We start from the raw sequence: 24,744 nt of genomic DNA on the forward strand, positions 1-24,744 counted from the left end.
GAACAAAGACAAGATCTTGGAAGCGGCCGAAAAACCGTCTGGTGCCCAAAAGATGAATGCAAGCCAAAGTGTTTATCCAAAGCTTGAGGACGCTCTCATCGTGTGGCTTAATTCAATGATTGCCAAGTGTTTGCCAGTCTTGGGCTGCATTTTGAAACAAAAAGCGGAAACTCTCGCGTTTCGATTGGACATCATGGATTTTAAGTTCAGTGATGGATGGCTGAGAAACTTTAAGCATCGGAATGACCTCAAGCTCGAGAAGATGTGTGGCGAAAGCGGCGCCGTCGACAGTGTAGTTATTACGCAGTACCGCAGTTGAAAACTCCAGTCTTTGTTGCAGCAGTTCTCTGCTGACAACATTTTCAACTGCGACAAAACTGGCTTGTTTTACAAGCTGCTGCCGGAAAGAGCACTCGCTCTTGCTGGTGGCGCATGCCATGGTGGCAAGCATAGCAAAGAATGGCTGACTGTTCTTGTCGGCAACAACATGTCTGACAGCGAGAAACTTCCTTTGTTAGTAATCGGGAAGTCCAAGAGCCCGAGGTGTTTTAAAGGGGCAACGCTGCCAGTGTTATACGAAGCCAACAAAATGGCATGGGTAACGCAGCAGTTGTTCGAGAGGTACGTCCGCATGATGGGCAGAAAGTTTGAACAACAAACTTGAAGGCTATCCAGCTGGAATGCATGCCGCCCAACACGACTGCGATCCTCCAAACGAAGGACCAAGGCGTTATCCGTAAGCTGAAACTTTTGTACCGTTCACGTATACTCAACTGAATGGTGCTGTGCTCGGAAAACGGGAAAGGCTACAGCGTTGACCTTCGGTCTGCTGTCGGAATGCTTGCGGACGCATGGAAGGCAGTAACTCAAGACACGCTTCGCAACTGCTTTCGCCATGCGGGCTTCGTACTCGACACAGAGGCAGCAGACTTGCCTGAAGAAAACGACAGCGTGACTGACCTGTGCCTTCTCATGGACGATATTATCAACGACCTCCACTCTGCTGGTGCTTCCATGCCCACGGAAATAACATTTGAGTGGTTCGTCGGCTCTGACAACGAGCTCGACTTCTGCGCAGAGCTAACCGACGACCAAATAGTCAGTCAGGTTATGGCGGATTCGGAGAACGTTACTGGAATCTTTTTCAGTTTGCAAACTGCGCCGCCCCATGTGTCACCCTTCTATGTACCACCACGAGAGGGCGCGCTTGTCATTTTTTTACCGGTCTGACGGGAATCACGGCGGTTAGGCGCATGCCACCGACCACGCCGGCGAAGCAAAACAGCAGGTGCTTCTTCGTAGCCTGCAAGTATAGTGCAAATGTGTTCCATGGCAATCGCTATCATTGTGTGTCTTCGCTGAGATCGACGACACTCACGCAGTTTGTGCTCCCACTGCTGCGTACTGCGATATCATGGTGACAATTGACGTTGTGTCTCACTTGCTGTAAGCTCTGTTGTGTTATTGTGCCGGGTGTTAGCTGCATGGCTCTCATGCATTGTGTGACGGTTTTTCAATGTTATAAAGCATGCCTAGATGCTTTGTCACTGGTTGCCGAAGCGGCTACGACTCCACGAAATCTGCGACCGAAAAAAGCCATTTTTTTTAAGCCACCCGTTGGCGAGGTGGGTCTTCAACAGTGGCAATGAGCAATACCGAGATTAGGTAAGGAACTATCAAGATTTTTCGCTGTGTGTGACCTCCACTTCCAGGAGTAGGATATCTTGACTACGTGCACAGTGTTCACGGTGAAGTAGTTTCCATACCGCATGATGAAGTAGTTTTGACACCTTGCGAACAAAAGTGACTTCCAGTTTGTTTGTTTTAGCATTCAATAAATTGTGTTCATTCTATAAGACTTTGCTGAACTCATTGTATTTTGCATATTATAGCCTTATAAGGGACACGCATTTATTGAATTCGTAAATGTTCAGATCGTAAATTTGAGTTATCTGGAACGAACAAGTTGTTCTAGGCTTTACACTTCTAATATCTCCAGCGGCATCAGATGAATGTGGTGTGTGCCTCATAATATAACAATAACTTAGGTTATACGATTACGAGGCACGTCGTGTTGAAGAGCTAAAAATTGGACCCCCTGTGGTTTCTCTAACATGCGCCTGAATTCAAGTGCATAGTCCTCCAGCATTTACCCTTAAGCCCATTGCAACGTTTTTTTTAATATATACGGTTGAATTTTAAAGAACAAGAACGCAATATGGCTAAATTAACACAATTCCCACAAGATTCAGGCATCGCACTCGCATCTCCGCCATGTGGCACTGCACTAGCCGCACAACTGGTGCTTTAATTGCCCACTTGTAATAACCGTAGTGCACTATCACGTAAAATAACTTCCGAAACGCCAAATCAACCGCAGGAACTCCGTTTAACATTGTGCATAGGCTCCATTACGTAGCGGCGACCAGTCAAATGGGATCGGAAGCGCCACCTAGGGAGCGGGAAACGCAAGGGGCCACGTTTCGCGGCCTCGTCCCAGAGGAGTTTGCAAACTGAAGAAGGATCTAGTAACGTTGGATTCAGACGACTCCAATGTCGAAAATGAGGAACCAACGCCTGCGTCACCTACAACCTCTGAATTGATGGGAGCATTGATGACGCTGCCATTGGTGTACAGTGATGACATCATTCTTGCTCAGATCGAGGCGAATGGGATCAGATGCAAGTGGAATGCCGTTCAAACAAGGATCAACAAGTTTTTCAAGCCACTGCAGCTCTAACACCGGCTGCCCTGACGGCACCCGCTGTCGGCTGCATTCATTTTTTTTAACGGCTCTTTTCAGAGCCACCCTACTGATGCTTTAGCAGAGTTCCAGAAGTCTGGTACTTCGACCTTGACCCTCTTGATCAGAGAAATGTCAATGAAATGGTGCGTTTTTTGCTTGCATTGAGAAATATTAGCAAAATGGTGTGTTTTTTTGCTTGCATTGAAAATTATAAGTAAAGCAATGCATTTTTTTTCGCTTGCATTCATTTTTTTTGGACTGCCCGAATTTTCGGACGGTTTTTCGCTCCCTAGAGGGTCCGAAAAATCGGCAGTTGACTGTAATACTGCATCAGGAGAGCCCAGCGCGCCAGCCTGCCGCCAGGCTCACGGAGCCGCATCAGCCAACTGAGCGCACTGTGATCCGTTTGCACCACGAATTTCGTCCCATCAAGATAGACGTCGAACTTCCGCAGTGCAAACACGATGGCGAGGCACTCCTTTTCGGTCACGGAATAATTTTTCTCCGCAGAGACCAAAGAGCGGCTGGCAAAGGCGAACGGCTGCAACACGCTATCATATTCCTGTAGGAGAACAGCTCCTAAACCCAGATCGCTCGCATCAGTTTGTACAACGAACGGTCTGGTCAGGTCGAGGAGCTTGAGCTGTGCCGTCTCCGCTATGGCGTTAGACAGTCGGCAAAATGCCTGCTGCTGCTCAAGGGCGCCTGCAGTCGAGCACAGGACGGAATGAGGAAACGGTAAAAGTTGACCATTCTTAAAAAGCGATGAAGGCCACGTACGTCCTTGGGCACGAAAAAATCGAGAGTAGCTCAAAGTTTCTCCCGATCCGGCTCTATGGAGTTTTCGCCCAGCGTAAACACGAGTAACTGAATAGAAGTCTGCGCTAATTGGACCTTAGCGTGATTTATTGTCATCCCGGTGGTCTTCACCCTCTCGAGTACATTGGCAACATGGGTCAAGTGCTCTTCGAAGGTTCGTGAGTAAATCACGATGTCGGGGAGGTAGCACATGCAGTATAACCACTTTGCTTCCTCGAGGACGCGGTCCATGAGTCTTTAAAACGTCGCAGGAGCATTGCAAAGAGCAAAGGGCATACGAGTAAACTCAGAACAACCCTCTGTGGGACGTGAACGCAGTTGCAGTTTTACACTAGTCACAGTTACACATCTGGACCTGTAGGTAACCTTTAGAGGCGTGAAACGTGGTAAAGTGCCGTGCATCACCCAGGTTACCTACTACGGAGTTTTATTGTGGGGAGCGGATTGGCATTCTTACGCGTCACTACATTCAGACGGCGATAGTCTACGCAAAGGCGGTGACTGCCATCTTTCTTAGGCACCAACACAATCAGAGACGCCCAGGAGCTTGACGAGCGGCGAATAATGACAGCCGCAAGCTTGTCGCCTAGCAACCCATCGATAATCTGCCTTTTGGTGAGACTGACAGGCCTGGGGTTACACTTCAAAGGAAGTGCGTCACCAGTTTCGATCACATGGCTCACTAAATCGGTGCAGCCCGGTTGATCGGTGAGAGAGCTCGTCGTGCAAACGTAACAGTGTCGACAGGCGAACCTTCTGTGCATCATCTAACTGAGTCGCGCAGGCGACCAAAGAATGTAGTGCCTCTTCATGTCGTGTCGGTCAATCTGCGCAGGGGTTTCGAGCCGATAAGTGCGGAACGCCAGGGTACGAACCTGAAGTTGGCAGACGACACGGTTCGTGCTGCGCCTGTCATTCCTGAAGGAGACTGTGAGAGGGCAAATGCGTTGAGCAGGGGCTTGACCCCGAACTCTGCGCAGAGCACGTTTCCGACGCTTCTGCGGCAAAGGCAATGGTAAGCGCCGGCGGGCTGATTAAGGGCTTGAGTTGGCAAAATGGGCCATCACTATAGCCGCCATTCACAATGTCCACAACGATACCGGTTTTAAGGAGAAAGTCCCGACCAAGAATCACTGGAACATGGAGCCCTGTGAGATGAACAAGACGGCAGCCTCTCATTAGATCTCCCCATCTGACAGTCAACCTTGCAGTGCCTGAAGAATGGGCCACGCCTTTCACAAGGGTGAATGTCGTTCGGCTGTCCCTCAAGCGCACTGAGTGCTTCTGCAAGTGGGACAACACCTGTTTGCCGAACAATGAAGCGCTAGCGCCCGTGTCCAGCAACGCCGAAAATTCACGGCCGGCAATAGTGACCGGAATGAATGGCGCGTGTGTATCAGCAAGAAAAGTGCTTGCCCTGCACGCAGAGGGAAGAAGCAAAGGTTGGGTCGCTCGTGCATTCACGAACAACCCGGAAACCCGTTTTCCTGCCTCGCAGGAGGCCTGGATCCGGTGCATTTCCTTGTTATGTGCCCTCGTTCACGGCAGCGGTAATAGCGCACTCCATTACGGTCTGTTTTCCCACACGGAGCAGCCTCTACCTGTCGTGATCGACTCGCTACGCTATCGCAGGATACGTTTCTGCAAGCCTCACCTCCCACATTACATTGGGTCGGAAAGCGTCCCTGTGTTGAGGTTTCAGGTGGAAGAGCGCAGGCTGCCCGCCTTTCATGCGTAACGGGATCAAGAGCGCGATCGCTCAACTCCCACGCGCAGGCGGTTGCCGCCGCAAAGGCGGCGTCGAGAGGCTGTTGCCATTGGGGAAGGGTCATGGCCAGGCTTGTGCGAATAGTGAATTTTAGGTTCGAAGCGAATTCGAAACGAATAGTGATTCTGGTTGAATAATTTCGCATCGAATTCAAATTGTATATATGACATATAAAGAAAAATGGGCATATTTATTATGACCTAACTAACCTGCACAATATATTTAAAAATATTGAAGTAGGGCATCTATGCAAATTCAGCTTTTTTTTTTTTGTTCGTAGGAAGTCGAAAGAACTTTGAGCAGTAGCAGGATTTGTCTTTCTGCAGGATGAGAGTCATAACCCTTGATATACGTAACATTTTAAAATTTTTTATACTTAGAACATATAAGCTGTCATAACTAGCGTTTAAGCCTAATAAAATGAATTGATTTGAGAGTAATATTTTCATTTAAAGGGCCGTGCGAAATTTTTTCAAGTAGTTATGAAATGGATTCACTAGAGAAGCTAATTTATTGCCTCATGAATTAACTGCCACAAATATTTTTAGAATCCGTTCAGTACGCGTGTAGTTGCAAAGATTTCTTGCATGCTGCAAGTGCATTCTCTCTTCTCGTTCCGATGAAAGCGCTGCAAGCTAAGCAGGGAGGGATGGCACCGGGAAACAAAATACGTCACACGTGCTTTTTGAGCTTGTAGATTCATTTTCCGAGAGAAGAGAACAATTTTTAGCTGACCTTGAGAATGCATTGTGAGCCCCGCCGCGGTGGTCTAGTGGCTAAGGTACTCGGCTGCTGACCCGCAGGTCGCGGGTTCGATTCCCGGCTGCGGCGGCTGCATTTCCGATGAAGGCGGAAATGTTGTAGGCCCGTGTACTCAGATTTGGGTGCACGTTAAAGAACCCCAGCTGGTCAAAATTTCCGGAGCCCTCCACTATGGCGTCTCTCATAATCAAATGGTGGTTTTGGGACGTTAAACCCCACAAATCAATCAGAATGCATTGTGAATCGCACACCGCGTGCTGCACTTTAATGTTTAGCTTGCGTGTCCTCGTTAGCCTCGACTAACGATCGCCAGCGTTTTGTGACAATACTGAAAAAGTGTTGCAGGGCCCCTTTAAATTATAGAAGAGGCTTCATGGCAAAGCGGATTTCTTCTGAACAGATGCTTTCACAGTTCAGCACCTATAGAATGCAGTGAAACCACCGCTACAGGCAGTATAATCGGGTTAATATGCATTTATTCGTTCCTTGCGAATACATCGAAATATTCAATAATTTAAATTCGAATCAAAGCAAATTCGAGTACCCTACTATTCCTTCGAATATTCGAAGCATTCGAATATTCGCACAAGCCTAGTCATGGCCGCTCTCCAAGCGCAGCGCGGCTGAAGGGGATCGCTTGCTAGCGTCGGTGGTGTGCTTTTTCGAGAGCGAGGCTGGTGCCGCACGTTGGGCGCCAGTGTAGTGACACCTATCCCGAAGGAGTACAGCCACTAGCGTGGGTTCGGTCTTAGCGAGCCGCAAGGCACGCGTTAACCGTCATCGGTGCGAGAACACGATACTGCTCAAGGTCGCAATACTTTATTGTTTGTGGCAACACCAAAAGCTGTACAGCAAGGGCTTGGCGGGAAAGCAAATGGACTTATCCACGCCACGGGCGCAAAGTACTACACAGGGTGCCAAGAGCACATCTACACAGGGTGCCAAGAGCATGGTAAAGGTGATTTACGGAGACACCGAGACCAAGGCCCGGTTGCTCAAGCGAGGGCAAAGGCGCTCGTGTTGGCTTCGGAGGGAGACAGGTCGGCGTAGCTTGGCCACGCACTAGGACACCATACCGTCCTTCAGCCGAGAGTATGCAAAGCGCCAACAAAAGGTGAGCGTTCGCCTCAGGCGCGAAGCACCGTCAGCGAAGTCCGACGAGCCCCAAACAACGAGTCGATGGACGGAAAAGGGAATGCGTGCTCACTGTCAGCTGTCCCGGAGAATCTCTGACTAGCTCTCGGCCCACGCGCGCAAAACCTCTCGGGAGACTCCGCGCGTGGCGCCACAGTCAACATTTGCTACCGGGTGAGAGGGGTTAAACGCCATTCATCGCTCTCCCAGCGTGGCAGACAACAGAGGAGGAGAGTCATGTCGGGACATGAGAACAACAGAAAAGGCGCAAAGCCCGTGCAAAGACAGCGGGCTAGCCTCAATTCCGACACGTTGCGGCAGTCTCGTCACATTTGTACATGTTAATTTGTTGTTTTTGCAAAATATCATCATTGCGACAGTCTATGTCACACATGTATATTTTAATTTGTTAACTAATGCAGGAATGACAGATCCAGTTCGGCAAGAAGATCTAGAGTACGATATGCAAATGCACGGTGTAGAAATATATAGCCACTAATCGGTTCAATAAATCCTCGCATATAATAAATGTGCCAAAAAAATTGTTCATGCAAACGACCAGGGGTGATTTCAGTCACACTCATCCTCGCTTGTGCGAATAATGATTTTGAAGTCCGGAGAGAATAGTGATTTTGGTCGTATTATTTCGAATCAAATTGAAATAGTACATCTATGGCACTTATAAAGAAAAGTTGTCATATTTGTCATGAATAACTAACTTGCATTTCGTAGGAGTTTCGCTATATCGGATCCAAAAAGAGTTTGCTGGCAAACTTCGTATTACAATTATTTTGCTAGTGCATTGATTGCATTGCATAACATTTATTGCATTGCATTGATTGCATTGCATTGATTGATTGCATGAACATCATCGGGGGGGGGGGGGGGGGGGCACACTATGCACGTGCAGTGAAACCATGCATGCACAGCATCAAAAACAAAGAGCAAACGAAGCGGATACCGGGGAAGACTACTCGGTAAAGCGCACTCCATACTCCATACACTAGCTGAAAGCGTGGCACTGCCAACACAAAATTAATTTTCTTTATGTATTTGGTTTGGAGGAGAGGGCACACCTGTGCATTCACTCGCAGCGGCAACACCGGCGGCAACACTGGCGGCAACACCGGCTCATGGGGTGGAGGCCCGCCTGCCCACCTCGCGCTTACCCACTTGCAATAACGAGCGCTCGCTCTCAGCTGGTCGTTGCGGGGGCCACGAGTGCGACCGTGCGCCCCGCCGCTGCTTCATGCATACGCAGAAGACGCATGCTGCGGAAGACTGGGACACCCACGGATCATGCATGCTCGTACCATAATTACAAAATCCAGGGCGAAATTCCTAGATTGTCCGCGGGGAAAATTCGTTATTTCAAGTTTGTCTCCCGCTGTTGTTTTGTTGCATAGAGGTCACAAATGCATGTGCTTCTATAGAGCAATGGTAGGGAATAGAAAAACTTCGTTATATTGCCACGCCGCAGTGGTCTAGTGGCTAAGGTACTCGGCTGCTAACCCGCAGGTCGTGGGATCAAATCCCGGCTGCGGCGGCTGCATTTTCGTTGGAGGCGGAAATGTTGTAGGCCCGTGTGCTCAGATTTGGGCGCACGTTAAAGAACCCCAGGCGGTCGAAATATCCGGAGCCCTCCACTACGGCGTCTCTCATAATCATATGGTGGTTTTGGGACGTTAAATCCCACATATCAATCAATCAAACTTCGTTATATAGAGGAATTCGTTATATGGAGGTTCCTTATAAACACGTTTAACTGTATAACTGTAGCAACCATGCACCCGCATATCGCCTCACCACGCGATAAAATTGACACCAAAAAAGCCACTAAACGAAAAATGATTCAAAGAAATTAATATCACTACCATGCAGAGCAACAGATGTATCATTAACACATGCATCTCCCTTCTTTTTAATGTAATTTCTCTAAATTTTTAATAATTTCTCTTGCCAAGGTATTATTATTGTTTCCAAGGATGAATACACCGGAAAACCTAGGCTAACACTTGCAGGAACCACAATGTACAGGCAAATGTGCTGGAAGTTTATTTTTCACAGAAAGGCCATGCTCCCTGAGTCGGTCGTTTATGCACCAGCCTGTTTGGCTGATGCATTATACCCAACCGGAACAAAGCGGGATCTCATACACCATGCCAGCCAAGCAGGTGACAAGTGGCCTTGCGTGCCTCTTCCAACAGAGGGGGGCCTTGGTACATGCTCCAGGCCCAAAAATATTTCGCTGCCTGAATCTAGAGTAGCTGTTAAACTGTGCGCGGGAATGTGAGAATGATGGAAATTTCTGATTGACTAGTGTGCAGCAGTAGTGGTGGCTGCAATGTGTGGACAAGTTTTCACATGTGAAGGCAATCGCTGAGAGTTTTGCGAGTCAATGTCGGTGTGTTTATGTCGCATGCTGCATACACAACTGAATTATACAAGAAGTTGGTGCCTTTGTTTCGAAAGTGAAGTTCTCATGGGCTGGACAGTTTTCTCATAAGTTTATTAAGTGTGGATGTCACGCTATATATTTGAATATAAACAAAGGGTCACTTTTGAACCAGGATATCGGTGAAAACAAAATGCCTGCTGCAAGGACATTAACGCGAGTTTAAGCCACCCTACCCTAACAAAGCTGCACCATTGGCCTTTGTTGCCTTTTAAATATTTGCCTGTCAAAATACTCAAAGCTTTGAATACTAGCTATTTGAAAGTCAAGTCGATTATTGGATGAGGTATTACTCTTTATTTGAATAAAAAAACTCGGAAGATTCGCAAACCCATGCATGTAAGTTTATGTTACCACAGGACAACCACATGACACCTATGCAATCTTGTGCCATTGGTAAACTTAGGACTGAGGTTTGCTGACAGAAAGAATTTTCTTCTGCAATGAAAACACTTGTTGCATGAAATTCATCTTCAGAAATTGCAGGAATGCTTCTTTTGACTTTTTTGAGGGTAGTCTCTGTGTTATTGGTCAACATAGCTTATTTATCTTTCTTGGTCGACAAAGTGTTCCTCAATCCTAAGCACACTTATGAGCCTTGGGCCTGGTGCAGTTGTGCAGTTTCGTGCTTCACCACAATTCCTGTCATTGTGCAGCTCTATATGATCGAGAGCATCCGTGAGGGCATCCTGGCCGTGGAAGGGGCAACTACCGATCCGAACGAGGACTTCTCTGGAGAAGAACAGCCCGATCATGAGGTACGTACACTTCATTATTTTTAGGATTGTGCGGATATCAAAATAAATTATTAAGAAAGAAGTGGTTTGGGAATATTGAAGATTGGTAGTGTTAAGTGATACGAATGAGACAGTGATACCATTTTCAAATACCAGTCAAATGTTGAATATGTAGGTGGCGTTAGTATAAAGTGCTGTTGAAACAAACAAAAAAAAACACTAAAGCAGGTTTCATGCCTGTGCAAAAGGCTGCTGACACAACTGATAATCTTATCGCCAACAGGGGTCATCCCCCTACAAGAAATCGGTACCTGACCAACACTACAGGGATATGAGGCATACCACTCTAGTCAAGATGATAAGTGGAAGGTAGCCACGCTCGTGGATAAAAACATGACCACTGAACATGAACAACAACAACATTAACTGAAAGACAAGCAGAGGACACATGTGTTGCTTGAACTTGTCTGCAAAAGCAACCAAAGTGCCTTCATCCTGAACATCTACAGCTCCCACGTCAAAGGTGGGCTACCATTGCCAAAATTTCCAAGGACGCGCTTTACCTCGTCAAAGATAACCCACTACTCATTATGGGTGACTTCAACACTCCAAACATCCTATGGAGATACCAGAGGCACGATTGGAAAGGCCTTTAGCTAAAGTTGCTGATGAAAATGTGTCACCTCAATGCTCATCGCAGACCCAAGCACACTAACGAGGTAGAGAAACAGCGTAGCACGTGACACAACACTGGACCACACTTTCATCTCACAAACTACATGAGCCGAATCGCTCAACACACTCGAAAACACTACATACTAAACATAACACTACAGACTGCACACCTACGCAGGCACATTTGCCTAGTGGTGAAAAATGAGGGAAGCTCAAAAAGAGGATGGAGACACAATCGCAAGCTGGGAAGCCTAGTGCAACAGGTTTTATCGACAAAAAGAACATCACAAAAAAGAAACAGTCAGAAGAGCAGCAAAAACTTCGTAAATGGGTTCCCATTTACTAGATTTGTGAGACACCAAACGAGGGCTTACCCTTGTTTGGGTTTCGTTTGTGGTGACTCTATAAACATTGTTTGCATCCTGCCCTACAGCACCAGTGCAGCATCAAATTACTCATCCGCTCATGAATGGTGCTTTTTGTAGTTATGCATATCCTACAAATTTTGGTGTGGTTTGTTTTTGCAACTCATTAGGATCACTCTGGGCCAAGTTTTGTGAGGATCAATGAAAACCTGGGGTTTCATTTTAAGTTAACCGTGGTAGATACTAACACAATCGATTCATTAGGAGCTTTTTTCCATAGAAATTCACAAAGCTGTGCTAGGACCAGGTTGTCAGTACGTATTAAAGAAGTTCGAATTAGCAACTGTTACTGCACTATGCATAATTATTTCTAGGAGCTGCTTAAAACATACCGAGTTTTGTACAGATGCAAACGACCTCACCTCTAGGTTATTAGCTCTGCTCTTAATAGATTAATAAAAGTGCAAGCTGTTGCTCCTGAGTATTGCCAAAGTGTTCTGCAGCTTTCTACCATACACTGATGCACTGCACTCAGAAAATGATGCACTGATGCACTGCACTCAGGTGGCCTGTGTGTGCCAATAACATGAATGCAAAACAAAAAAAATGCTTTATTTACTCTTAGCTCGAAAATAACTTTGTGATAAGGGATTAGCGAGCCCCTTCGAGCGATGATGCAATCACTTTGCGCTGCATGTTTCAGTCAGCTGTAGTTCCTTAACCATTTCCGTGACCAATGTGATCTCAGGCTAGCTCCGCTGAAGGCTTGGCTTGGCCGAAAGCTACCAATGTTGCCAGGCACAATTTGAAGTTATTGTGGCACTAGCACGAAAAGAGCAGCGTGGTTAAGTCTTTTGGTGTCTTTATATGCTACAAAAAGAAATGCTTATAATTTTGTTTGTTGTATGCGATAGTTTGTTGTAGCCGATCGTACGTATTACGGTCCATTGAAAGCAAAATTTGCTGCAGTCAAACCTCGTTAATACATAGTTGCAGTCAAATCGAGTTAAACCTCGTTAATACGTAGTTGGCCGGGAACAACGTTTTGGTGCACGCTAAGCAATGTACGATTTAAATGCCCGTGCCAGTTTAGCAGCTACTTACCGGCCAGAAAACAATGCCACAATCCTCACAAACAAGCGCGTGTACACACGCAGGCATGCAAGCTTTATTTAGGGACAGGCAGCAAAAAAAAAACCGTGATCGTCACTTGCCACCGTGGTGGCCTTGCCGCAACGATGGCATCTTCGAAGTTGGTGAGGCTACAAGCCAGCCGGTCCATTAAGCTGCTCTTCTCGGCGAAGGCTCTCATCACAGTTACAGCACGCGCCGCTTCAGATAACGAGGGGCCGTTGTCCACTTCAACATCGCCGTCCTCACTTCCGTTTGAAGCAGGACGAGGTGTGACGGTGGCAACAATGTCACTGTCGGTAAAGTCCAAAGATGTAACGAGGCCTCCGTCAACATCTCGGAAAGTTCCTAAGTTCAACTTCTCGACTCCTGTTCCTTGCCACTCGAGCACCTCAACAAGGAGGCTCTCACAGTCATCGGTGTTCTCACCATCCTTGTTGCCGTCGTTGCACTCATCTGGCATCGTGAATTGCGCTCGTGCGAAACAGTTCTGTATCCTTGCAGGCAGTGCCTGCATCTATGTAAAAACAACAGCTTAATAGCCTTAATGTCCAACAGTTTAAAAAAACAACAGCTTAACAGGTTATCAACATCAACATGCACTGACGCATTGTCGAGTGCAGTAAAATTTCGGTATAACGAACTTCAGGGGACCACAGCAATTTGTTCGTTTTTTAAAGGTCATTATAATGAAAGCCCAAAAATTAACCATAAATACTTATTCTCGCCGACCAAAATGACTTACCTTTACAGCGGTGGTTTCTTTAACTTGTTTTTCACGATAAAAAACAAATGCGCAGTTGAACACCAAAAAATGCACGTCTCTGTTTTTTTTTTTTTTTTTACGCGTGCTGCACAAACTTCGCAGTGCAAAGGCCTCCAGCTTATCCACATTCTCCACTTTTTAGCCAAAACTGCTTTCGCTTCTTTATCGCAAGCAAAGATAACTCACTGTAATAGCATCGCAGCGCGAACGCCGACTTGCCTTGTGGTCGCGATAAGTTATCACCGAAAAGATCATCATGACTGACAAGGCCTTTTCAGAGAACACCTATACCCCTTTGGCCTCAAAGACACAGGACACCTACCAGTTTTAAGCACAGACATTCTTTTTCTTTGTTTTCTTTTCCATGCGCCTCCCCCGGCTGACGCGGTTTGGACTTTGTGGCGTTTTTTTTTTTCCTAGATCACATGTCGAAGTGACAATGATAAGAAAAACCCGAAGTGTCGCGGCTCTCATCGCCTCTTCCGAAGAAAAGAAAGAGCGAAAAAAAAATGTCTCACGTTTCCTGTTCTGATCTCTCGCTGTCTCAGGTTTTCCGCGCCCATGCTTCCTGCTCCTAAACTCCCACTCTGCCTCACCGACCTTGCCCGCCTGCGTTGCCCTCGCCTCTTGCCTCGGCGTTTGTAAACCTGCAGCGTCGGCGTTTCATCAAAAGGAAAAAAAAGAGAAAGTCACCCTTTCGTTTTTATTTCTCCTTCGCACCGTTGGGCAAGTTCTGAGAAGCAAGGCGTCCGTTTGCTGTGTCATCTGCTTGCGTACCGCTCCGGTGGTCGCTACAGATTTCAGAACTTGAGTTGGTTGTACTGAAGGGTTGGTAATATAACGCGTAACTAAATTAGTGCTTGTTGTTCTGAAAAGTTTGGTATTATGAAGTACGTAGTTGTGAAATAATTTAACATTGAAACTATTAGCAGTCGGGGCGTTTTTTTTTTAAAAGTTCAAGAAATTTGAAAAGTTCGTTAAAGTGGTGTTCGTTCTACTGAGATTTTACTGTACTATCAGTATGCTCCTTGGCAGCAAAACGGCGGTCCAGCTGGCGCTTGTACTCCTCGAACAGCTGGGCTGTCATCCAGGCTTTTTTGTTGGACTTGTAAACAACGCCGGATGGTAGCCAAGCGCCTTTGAAGCCCCGTGGGTTTTCATACTTGCCAATGAAAATCAGCAGCAGCTTCTCACTACCGGTCATATTTACGCCAAAAGGGACCGATATGCGATTTTTGGCATGTTTCCCGCCGGTGCACTTCTCGTTCTTAAGGGGGAGGTGGCATTGAAAACAAACTTTTTTATTTGTTGACCTACAGCAATGAAATTTGGCATGCATACTCATAAATGTCTCGAATAGAGAAATATGCAGTTTCATCATGATAGCTTCAGTAGTTCTCAAGTTACATAATGCTACATGGTCCAATTACATGGTCTGCTTGTGGAAAGCCTAGCGCTGCAACAAAACATGCCAGGAAGCTGTGAATGGTGTTGATCTTTACTCAAAAGAAAGCTACAGGGTATGGCACTTTCAGAAATTTTTAATGAGTTCTTTTTTTATTTTTTAGATCATCATGGCTGCCCGCACACATTGTCAGAAACAGTGGCACGGACAAATCATCGTCTAGAAAAATAACAGGGCCATAAAACAGAAATTGAAGATTTCTGTACCCCCAAGCAGTGTTCAGGGATTCAGGGAAAAAAAAAACAGAATCAAAATCGGTCCAGTCATTCCCGTGCTACTCTTTTAACGAGCAATGCACAATGTCTAAAACACACTTGTGAGAAAAAGCCTGTTGAAGTTTTCGACAGGCTTTTTTCAATGAACTTTTTTGTTTCTCGTTGGATATTGATTAAAATTGGCACAGACACTAAGAATAACCTCACAGTGCTACCATAAAAATTTTGAAGCGATACCACAAATACATTACGAGAAACAAATTATTTCTTCATTGAACCATGCGGAGGGGCTGAGCATAATGTCAAAAAAAAAAAAAACAGTATTGAGAAAACTGCGTTTAAAGTTTCAACTTTTCTTTGTGTCTCTAAGACACCTAAAAATTGTGATCTCAGGTTTGTCTTGTGATATTTGACTTCTTTTCATGATTTACTCTTTTTCATGATTTACTCTTTTTCATGATTTACAAAGAACAGGTATGGAATTCAAATCAAGTTCTTTGTATGAAGGAGTGGTGTGATAGGTAAGACAGAAAAGATTGTAATTGAATAAAACCATATACTGAAATTATTACACATACCTTTTTGTGCTGAAGTTGTAATTAGTGTAATTAAGTACTTGATTACAAATATTCACTGAACTTTTTTTATTTGGAGAGAGGTTTATTGCATCAGAAAAATGGATCACACCATGATGGCCTATGCCTTCTTTCTAAATAACAAAGTTATGGGCAGAAGACTGGTGGCACGGGAATTTATAGCAGTATAATTAATGACACAAAACGGGCATATAAAAATTCGTGCCCATGATTCATACATGCTCTTTCGCCGCTCTAGCTGTGAAATGCATCATCATACAGCCGGTCGCGGAAACTCTAATCTACAGAAATTCATTAACCTCAGAACATTCATAGACGTTCGTGGCGATATCAAGCACGGCTCCAAGCACGTCTGAATCGCATCACAAAAGCTTATTGACAGCACTCCATATGACCATGGGGTGCGCGGTCGCGTGGATAGTGCAGCCGGCGCGTAAAGCACTTGCCGGCGGTGTTCGATGACGATGTGCGAAATGTGCAACTACGAAGACAAAAAATCGGCACGCACTGCACTTGGCATCGCATTTTCGAATGACGACGCGCAAAACTGCCAGCCGCTGTTCCGAGCGATCCTTGGCAGTGAAGGGGGGGGGGGGGTCGAGCTTGACTGTGTTGTCCGCTGCCGATGCATAAAATGCCCGTACGTGATTCAGAGGAGCTAGCGAGTGATGTGATACATTCCTTGCAAAGAAGCACGTCGCCAAGAGTGCGCTTGCGCGTCGTTCCTGCCCGCAGTCTCGCTGTCAGCGGAGTTAGGCCTAAAGCCGACTCCGATGATGCGCCGCACTCGTAAACCGCCGCGCGCCGCTCGTAGTAATCTGATCGTGCATCCGGTGCGGCCACTCATAGTAATCAAATCGTGCCGCCGCTTTCAGCTTCGTTGGTTGCGAAGAAGCACGTCGCCACGAATGCGCTAGCGCGTCGTTCCTGCCCGCAGTCTCGCTGTCGGCGGAGTTAGGGCTAAAGACGACTCTGATGACGCGCCGCGCTCGTAGACTGCGCTCCCGCTCGTTATAACCTGATCGCGCATCCGCTTACTGCTCGTAACTAAAGCGTAGTTATATCTTAAGTGATTATCAAGCCGTGAACAGGTCACGAAGAAGTGGCAATTTTCGAGAGCCATGTGGTCGCGACGCACAAGCAGTAGTTGACGATCTCCCGGAGCGAGCATCGGGCCAATGGCGAGGCAAGCTGAGGCAACATGGCGGCCACGGCCAATCAAGGGCCTCAAAACGACCTTGAAACATTTGCTTTTTGCTCGCTTGTTGTTAAAGGGAGGAGCCAGCTGAGGTGGGAAAGAAAGTTAAACATGGAGAAATGCTCTTTCCGATGAGCCTAAGAAGCCGGCTCCCGGCCCAAGCATCGCAAAGCTATAATTTTTTGAAAATGGCCGTTTTTTTGCCATTTCCAGTAAAAGTTTTGCTACCTAGGTGGGTGAAACGAATTTTCCGAAGCACTTCTGCGCCGTTTTCAGTGTAGATAATTTGGAACCAGATAGAAAAAGGGTTCCAGAAACTGAAAACTTGAGTTTCAAAAAATCGATTTTTTTGCCATTTTTCGCGATCCCAAAGCCGCGTCTCCCCTTAAATGCCAGCATTCTGTTTGGAAGCAGGCAATAGAAAAGTGCCGATTTATCAATATTAAAAATGTCGGCGGCATCGTAGGCTGCCAAGGCTTCCTGCAAATCATTGTTTTGCCATTCGACAGCGCCTTCTTTGCAGCAGCAGCGTCACCACAAACAGCCTTCCCCACTATGCTGTAGCGGGCTTTAAACCGTGACAACCAGCTGTTGCTGCAGGCGAAACTGGGCAGTTCACCTGATCTGCGAAAGTTTGTGCTTTTTCAGACAAAAGGCATCCACTCTCCCTTAGGGTCATGCTCCGTGCTTTTGGCAACCAAAGAAGCAGGGCCTTTTGCACTTCGGGATAAGCAGTGTCTCTAATGCGGCTCCTCTTCAAATTGCTGTCTGTACCGCTTGACAATTTTTTGTGAGCGTTTCATATTCCGCGCACTGTCGTCAGAGGCAAGTTCTCTTCACAGGCTACCGCAGATTTCTTTGCTTCATTTTCAATAGTGCGAATGATTTCAAGTTTTTCTTTCACACTCAAGACGTGGTACTACAGCATAATATGCAGTTTTCATGTGCGAGTTCAGGGCGGTTGAGCCGTTACAATATTTGGCTTGGATTGGAAAGCGACAAGCAAATTTGCACCCCTACTGGGAGCAGTGATTGGAAGTTGCTGGGTTACCAAAAGCCAATCTCGAAGGCCATGCTTTTGCTCGGTGCGATTGGCAACAGCCGTATGCGCGAAAAATATGTCAATGTGGCCTTGTTTGATGTCACTCTCGCTGGCTGTTGTAGTGTGATTGTTGCAGCTAGTGTATTGAACGTTTGCGCGCACGAAATTCTTGCCGATTTTTGGCTTGTGCATGGATAACGACAACGAAAATAGTACGTACTAACCATATGTAATGCCACAAGCGACTGGTCTTAGACATTTTTTGTTTATTTCTTCAGTGATCTTGATCATACTGCACAAGAATATACAGTATTTTGTTCCTGAGATAACTGAAGTTCACCCACTGTTGTTTAAGGCCGCCATAGAAAAAAATTCGTCTAATTAAAAGTAATATTTAGGGTATGCCGACATAGACTAATGACTATAGAGTGAAAGCATGCAAGAGTTTTTTGTTTTTCGGCCTTTCTTGGTTATTTTACAGCAAAATGAGCTAGTCATTTTAAAAAGCAGTTGGAATTGTATTACAATTTTGAGGAGTAAATAATTAAAAAGGCTTGTGCTCTTAATTGTGCACCCATACTTGCATTCTACACACGCAGGTTTCCATTGTAAAAATAATTATTGTTGTACCTGCCCTAGCTGCAGGGATATTGAGGCCTCAAAATTGAACAGTCGTAAATTTATTTTTTCGAGAAAAGTGGAAAAAACTTAAAACACACAGCTTCTTTAAAAAGCAACAATCATGGTGCGCATGTTTTGCAATCCTCGTAAAGGTGTTCATAAATTTGTCGCAGAGCTTCTAACACAGGCGTCGGCCAATTGTAAAGAAGCCTAGAAGTTGGTTCCCTATTTTTTTGCAGGTTCTGCATGTTAACAGCACCAAGAATCTGGACAGTTAGAATGACATTACAAAAAAATTACCACTTCCTGGTGTGTGAACATTTGCAGAGATAGAAAAAGACTTGTAAAAATGAAATGTGTAAATTTAAAAAACTGAATTTTTTTGTCACTTTTTTGTCCCTAAAGACTAATCTGCCCCTTTAAGCGATCAGGCAATACATGGGGTTCAACGGAGACTGGGTGGTGGTTCCTCACGACTACATATAAACCGTAGTTACACATTGAGCAGGTACATATTAAAGAGGTTTCACTGTAATTTATTACAGAGACCAAACTTTGTCTCAATAATGGCCAGTTGTATCCGATAGTCTGTTGTACGTGAGTCCGTTATGATGGGCGTCGACTGTATTAAGACAGCGAGCTGTCAGTTCAGTGTCAGTGTCAGACCTGCTAATTTAATCACCTGCTATTGTGGAGCAACAAAAACTCTTTCATTTCAATAGCTGCATTCAAATTTTCAAAGAGGTCTTCACCAACTTTGAGAAATTATCCGAATGATACCTCAATGGAGATACAGAATACAGCTTGCGCCTCACCTCAGTATCATGAAAAACCCCCGCACATTATTAACTGTGTTTACTGGCTAGTTGGTTTGTCATGTTTAGTTTGAACAGCACAACTGAATGCGCACACAATGAGTTGTGTGTACGTGCATGCCTGCATTTGTTTTCCTTTGTCCGCTTTCAGTTGCACTGTTGCAACTTAGCACAAATTATGGAATTCAAACTATTGAATATGATATTGTGTGTTTATGTATTACGTACTCAAATATTGATGTAGCATTTTTGATGTAGATTGGTAGAACAATAGATCAGTTTTACTATGTGATACTGCACGTTTCTTTTTCTTTTTCTGATCACAATATGTTCAGCAAATTCTAGCTGTGAATCTTTCAATGACAATAATAGGCTCGTGCGAATGGTGAATTTCAGGATCGAAGCGAATAGTGATTTTGCTCCAATAATTTCGAATCGAATTCGAATACAGTTGAGACCACTTATAACGAACCTGAGCCTGACGCGGCATCAGTTCGCTGTATCCCGAAATGAAACACAGCTTTCAAAAAAGTTGCGAGTGAAAACACAAACTTTTTTTTGTTTCCAAAATTCATGATGCACATGTTTCAAAGAGCAGAAGCGATAAGGGGGGTCTTGAGATCATTTAAAACAGCCCGGTGCTCGTTTGCCGAGGCCGTGGCATAAGCTGCATGAGGCACTGGCTCGAAAGTTTCGTCGTTCTCGCAATCCGATTCACAATGCCCTAATCCGTGCACGGTTCCTCAGTGTCGGCATCATCATTGGCCATAATTAAACCATCGCAACAGATGTCACACCCGCTCTCCCAGGTCGGAGTCGACGACGCGCTGCCGCAAATCGCCGCAGCAGTGGTCCTCTTCGGAAGCGTCAGGCTCGGCATCGGGCCCGACGTCGAGGAAGTCGGCCTTGTGAAAAGTTTCGCGCGCTGTAGCTGTCACCGTCGCCCATGAAATATTCACCATCTCCACAGCTGAATACCGGGATGCCCAAAGCGGCAAGTTGGCTGCCAGGTGGTCAGCAGCTATGAGGAAGCGCTCCGCAAAACGCCCCGCTGCAGTGGTCTAGTGGCTAAAGTACTTGGCTGCTGACCAGCAGGTCGCGGGATCGAATCCCGGCTGCGGCGGCTGCATTTCTGATGGAGGCGAAAATATTGTAGGCCCGTGTGCTCAGATTTAGGTGCACATAAAAGAATCCCAGGTGGTAGAAATTTCCAGAGCCCTCCACTACGGCGTCTCTCATAATCATATGGAGGTTTTGGGACGTTAAACCCTTCATATTAATCAGTGCTCCGCAATGCGGCACCTAACGTGCGGATTACACTCAAGCCAAGCGGTCACACATCACACTTTCGACAGCGGCAGGAAAAAGCTTGCAAGTCCTCCCTTCTACCATCCTGATCACACACGCACACCAAGAGCGAGGAAGACGCGCACACACGCCAGAATGCGTGAAACAGCTCTGGGCCCGTTTTCTGTCAGAAAACGAAACTGATTCGAGCCAGCCTGGCAGGTGTCGCGGAGCGGTGGAGACGGACGAAGGGGGTTGTGATGAAGAGAGGAGAGTAGACTTGCGAGAAAAAGACAAGGAGTTGCAATAAAGAGAGTGGAGGATGCGGCGGAAGGGCAACCTTGAAAACGAAAACACACGGGAAGGAGGCAGGTTAGGTAGCTCGTTTGAAAGGTCCGCGAAACTCGCGCGCAGAAGTCAAAACATGGCCGCCTGGATCGGTGCGTGCGGCGGTGTTCGAAGTATCGACCGCCGTGGTCAAAAATCGTTTTGTTGCGCCGGCCGGTTTGCGTGGCCTCGCAAACTTCAATGTTTTGCAATTCATTCCGCGCAAATTAACAGCTGCTTTCGTGCTTCCACACGCGCGTGGAAGGCATGCTGAGCCGAGTGCGAAGTGAGCTAGAAAAAGTCCTAAACACGAAACGAATTGCAAATTATCTGCGTCAGTGGGGCAGCGTACGCGTGTGCACTAGACGCTGTTACAAAGCCGAGACACCAACACAGTCCCGAAGGCGCCACTACTCCGAACTCCCCCGACAAAGTCACCAGCCGTTTGGTAGCGTTTGTTACTCAGCTCACGACTGCTTCTGCGCAGAGCTGATAGACGAGCGGACGAGACGACGGTGAATTAAGGCAAGGTTAAATGTACTGCATAGAAACACAGGCGTTAAAAATTAGGCACTGGTGCCGACAGCTTCGAGACTCGAAGAGCCAAGATGTCCTCTCTCGCACGCGTCCGTCAGCTTCTTTCTGCCGCATAGGTCAACTACGAAGCGCACCGCTGACAAGGTCACGAAGGGCGCCACGAAACTCGCCGCTGCAAAGGACACCGGGTGCGCCGCGCCGACAGCGTGGAGACTCGACGCAACGAGAAGCTTCTCTGACACTGCGGGCGACGCGCCGCAGGGCTTTTTTTATAGGCACCGGGTGGATCCTTTGAGCCACCAAACGTCCAACCAGAAGCGCCACGGCGCGTGGTTGCACCCAAGAACGAGGGATGTTGCCACGCATTGCGTAAGACCCACCAGACTGGAAGGCGCCGATTGCTTCATTGGGCTCGTGGGCTGAGCAGGGGTGCTACAGCTGCGCCGATTGCACCATTTTGATACAATTTTATTTTTGGAGCCACGCTGCGCCAAAACCCTGAAATTTGTTGAAATTTCGCCACGCTACGCCAAAATGCTCGACTAGCTTCAAAAAGTCCTGAGCTGCGCTAATTTTGAGCTGCGCAGTTTTGAGCTGCGTAAATAAATGCTCTGTTGGCAACAAGGCATTATCTAATCCAATCCAGTTGCCCAGATGCTGTGCCGACCAACGTTGTATAAACGTTGGTGTGGGCGGGTGCTGGGGCTGGGCACTCGGCAAGTTGTTGCGTTTCGCTGTATTTTGTCCGCTGGCGACAACGCTGCTGGCTGTACATGGACATTCAGCATGAGCAAAGGTAAGCACCTATTCAAAGTCCGTTTCGTGCAAAAAACTTTGTGGGTGTGCCACCGGTTTATTCGAGCGAGTGAAACCTTTTGACGAACGCTGCCGACATAGCCAGTAGAATAGAGGCCGGGTTAGCACACCGCCGTTGTTAAAGTAGCATGGCTCACGTTCACTAATTTGCGTGTCGTAAAATGTTAATATGCACCTGTTCTAAATGTTATAACGGCTGAATTTCCAAGACAGATGGAAATTTCAGAGAGAGATTTTAAATTTGGCACGAGTATGCTGGTAAGCATGGCAGACGCACAAAGGTTACGCGTGACGGCGTTTACGATCAGGCGTGCTAATCCATGCGGCAAAAGGCACCACGTCTTAATAAAACGATGCCGATTTTCGCACCGTTGTATTTCATATTGCACTTTTTGTGCGCGTGCGCTTTCTGTTTTAGATGGCATGGGCTTTTCATGATTATTTTGTTTCTTACAGGGAGAAGTACGAAATTCATTGCGTCGGTCATAAACGAAGTGGATTGCAACGGCGATGCTATCAGCAAGCGGTGCAAGCCAGGTGTAAAAAACATGGAGGCTTTTTGCATTTTTTGCAGTGTGACAATTTCCTGTGCGCAGCATGGCACTGCTGCTGTCAAGCGGCATGCAAGCCAAAAGAAGCATCTGGAGGCAGCAGCGAAGCGGCGAGTCTCAAGTGGTGTGCTGCTAGCTCCCAAAACTGTGCAAGCCACGATAGACAATAGATTTTTCGCAGGGAATGCCTCGTGCCACATTGTAAGATCAAGTGTGTGGGGCGGAAGCAATTTTCGCAATGGCTGTTGTTTCAAAGGATTTTCCCTACGCCTGGGGCACCACTGCTACGGACATTTATAAGAAAATGTTACTGACAATGACGTGGCCGAAAATTTCAATTGTGCAAGGGCCAAGCTTTCTTACTTCATCTCTGATGGGCTGGGGCCCTTCTTCAAATCAAAGCTCGTTGCAGAGGTGTGTCGGCCGAATGTGTTTTTTGCCCTTGTGATTGATGAAACTCCAAAGCCTGAGCAGCGGGCCAGCAGTTAGATCTACTAGTGCGGTATTTCTTAGAGAGTAGGCAGCAGGTGGTTGTTGTTCACTTGCATTCGTTTAACCTTGGCCGGGCCACTGGTGACATAATCGTGGAGTGCATAGAGGATGCCCTAACTGAGCTACCGGGGCAGGGCTTACTCTGCTTCTTCAGTGGTGGCCCTAACGTCATGCGCCAAGTGAAGAGCTTCCTACAGCATTATGATGGGGACGCAACTCAGATGCCACTCAACCCTGACCTGCTGAAGAGTGTGAGGCAAGCTCGGGCTAAGCATGTGCAAAGATTGAGCCTTGAGCAAGCGCAAGGCAATAGAAGATCCTGTCGTAGAGTAGCCCACTCACGAAGCAGCAAAAGCTGCTTTAGAGGACCAAGTGGCAGCCAGCAAGGCATTGCTCACGAGTGCAGAAGAAATAATCAACTCAGGTGTCAAAAAAAAAAGAAAAAAAAAAGACTTGAATAAAGTGTCAAGTGACCATGTACTGTTGGCAAAGGGGAACGCCAGCCTGGAGATTGCGCTGAAAAGCTCAGTGAGCTCGAAGAGATTTCTGAAAAAAGAAAGCATTGATGTGTGGTGTCCAGACTAGTCAAGTTGAATGGTGTCTGAACTAGTCAAGTTGAGTGATTGGACTAGTCAAGTTGTCATGTCTCTAATAATCAAGTTTAATGAGCTTCTTGCCATATGCAAGATCTCTTGTTTTTGTCTTGTTAGTAGGTGTGAAAGCTGTGTGATATTATGTATGTGCTAGTGTTTTCGGCTGTTTATTTGCTATTTAGACCATCTTATGGCAAAAAGTAAATTTTTTTGCTAAACTGCTCCAAATTTGAAATTTCGTGCTCCAAAACAGAGGTATGTCTTCTCATAATCTGCTCCAAATTTGGGTTTATCTCCTCCAAAAGCAAAGTTTCCCTGCTCCACAAATTGCTCCAATTTCTATTTTGGCTGTAGCACCCCTGGCTGAGAGAGCTCGCTGTGCGTTGCATGACAGACCAGCGCCGCCGCTTGGTGACGTCGTTGAAATGATTGCATCAGGTGGGCTGGAGCGCTGGCCTTGACACAGATTGCCTTTGCAGAGGCATTGATGTTCAGTGTGGACTCCCAGGCGTCACAGCACCCCCGTCGCCAGACAATGCGCCAGAAAGACGAGCTGCTTTTACGTGGCTCGGATGTCGGGCGCGCTCGTACGCCAGGTCCTTCCAGGTTTGCCTCCGGGGCCGTGGGGAGAATGTAGCTCTGGGCTCCGTTCCGTGAACACATCCCTTTCTTGAGGATGGATCCCAGCTCCACTGGCTTGTCGCCACAACTTGTCGGCCAGCTTCACTCGTCTCATCTGACGATTTTTGGTCTCAGCACTTGTCGATGGTTCTGCAACTTGTCAAGAACGGTTCGACAACAGACCACACACGACGCAAGCAAGTGCCCTC

General features: G+C 46.7%; 1 protein-coding gene across 3 annotated transcripts in view; it reads left to right on the forward strand.

The window, feature by feature from the left end:
- faf (ubiquitin carboxyl-terminal hydrolase-like faf) overlaps positions 1–24,744 on the forward strand; it is a 482,217-nt gene that overhangs the window by 323,179 nt on the left and 134,294 nt on the right. For all 3 annotated transcript variants that reach the window (XM_075874530.1, XM_037429964.2, XM_075874549.1), the window contains one exon: positions 10,342–10,443. In XM_075874530.1, coding sequence (XP_075730645.1) covers positions 10,342–10,443 — 102 coding nt within the window. The remainder of the gene's footprint in view (positions 1–10,341; positions 10,444–24,744) is intronic.

Source organism: Rhipicephalus microplus, chromosome 1 (assembly GCF_043290135.1).
Source record: "Rhipicephalus microplus isolate Deutch F79 chromosome 1, USDA_Rmic, whole genome shotgun sequence".
Lineage (NCBI taxonomy): Eukaryota > Metazoa > Arthropoda > Arachnida > Ixodida > Ixodidae > Rhipicephalus > Rhipicephalus microplus.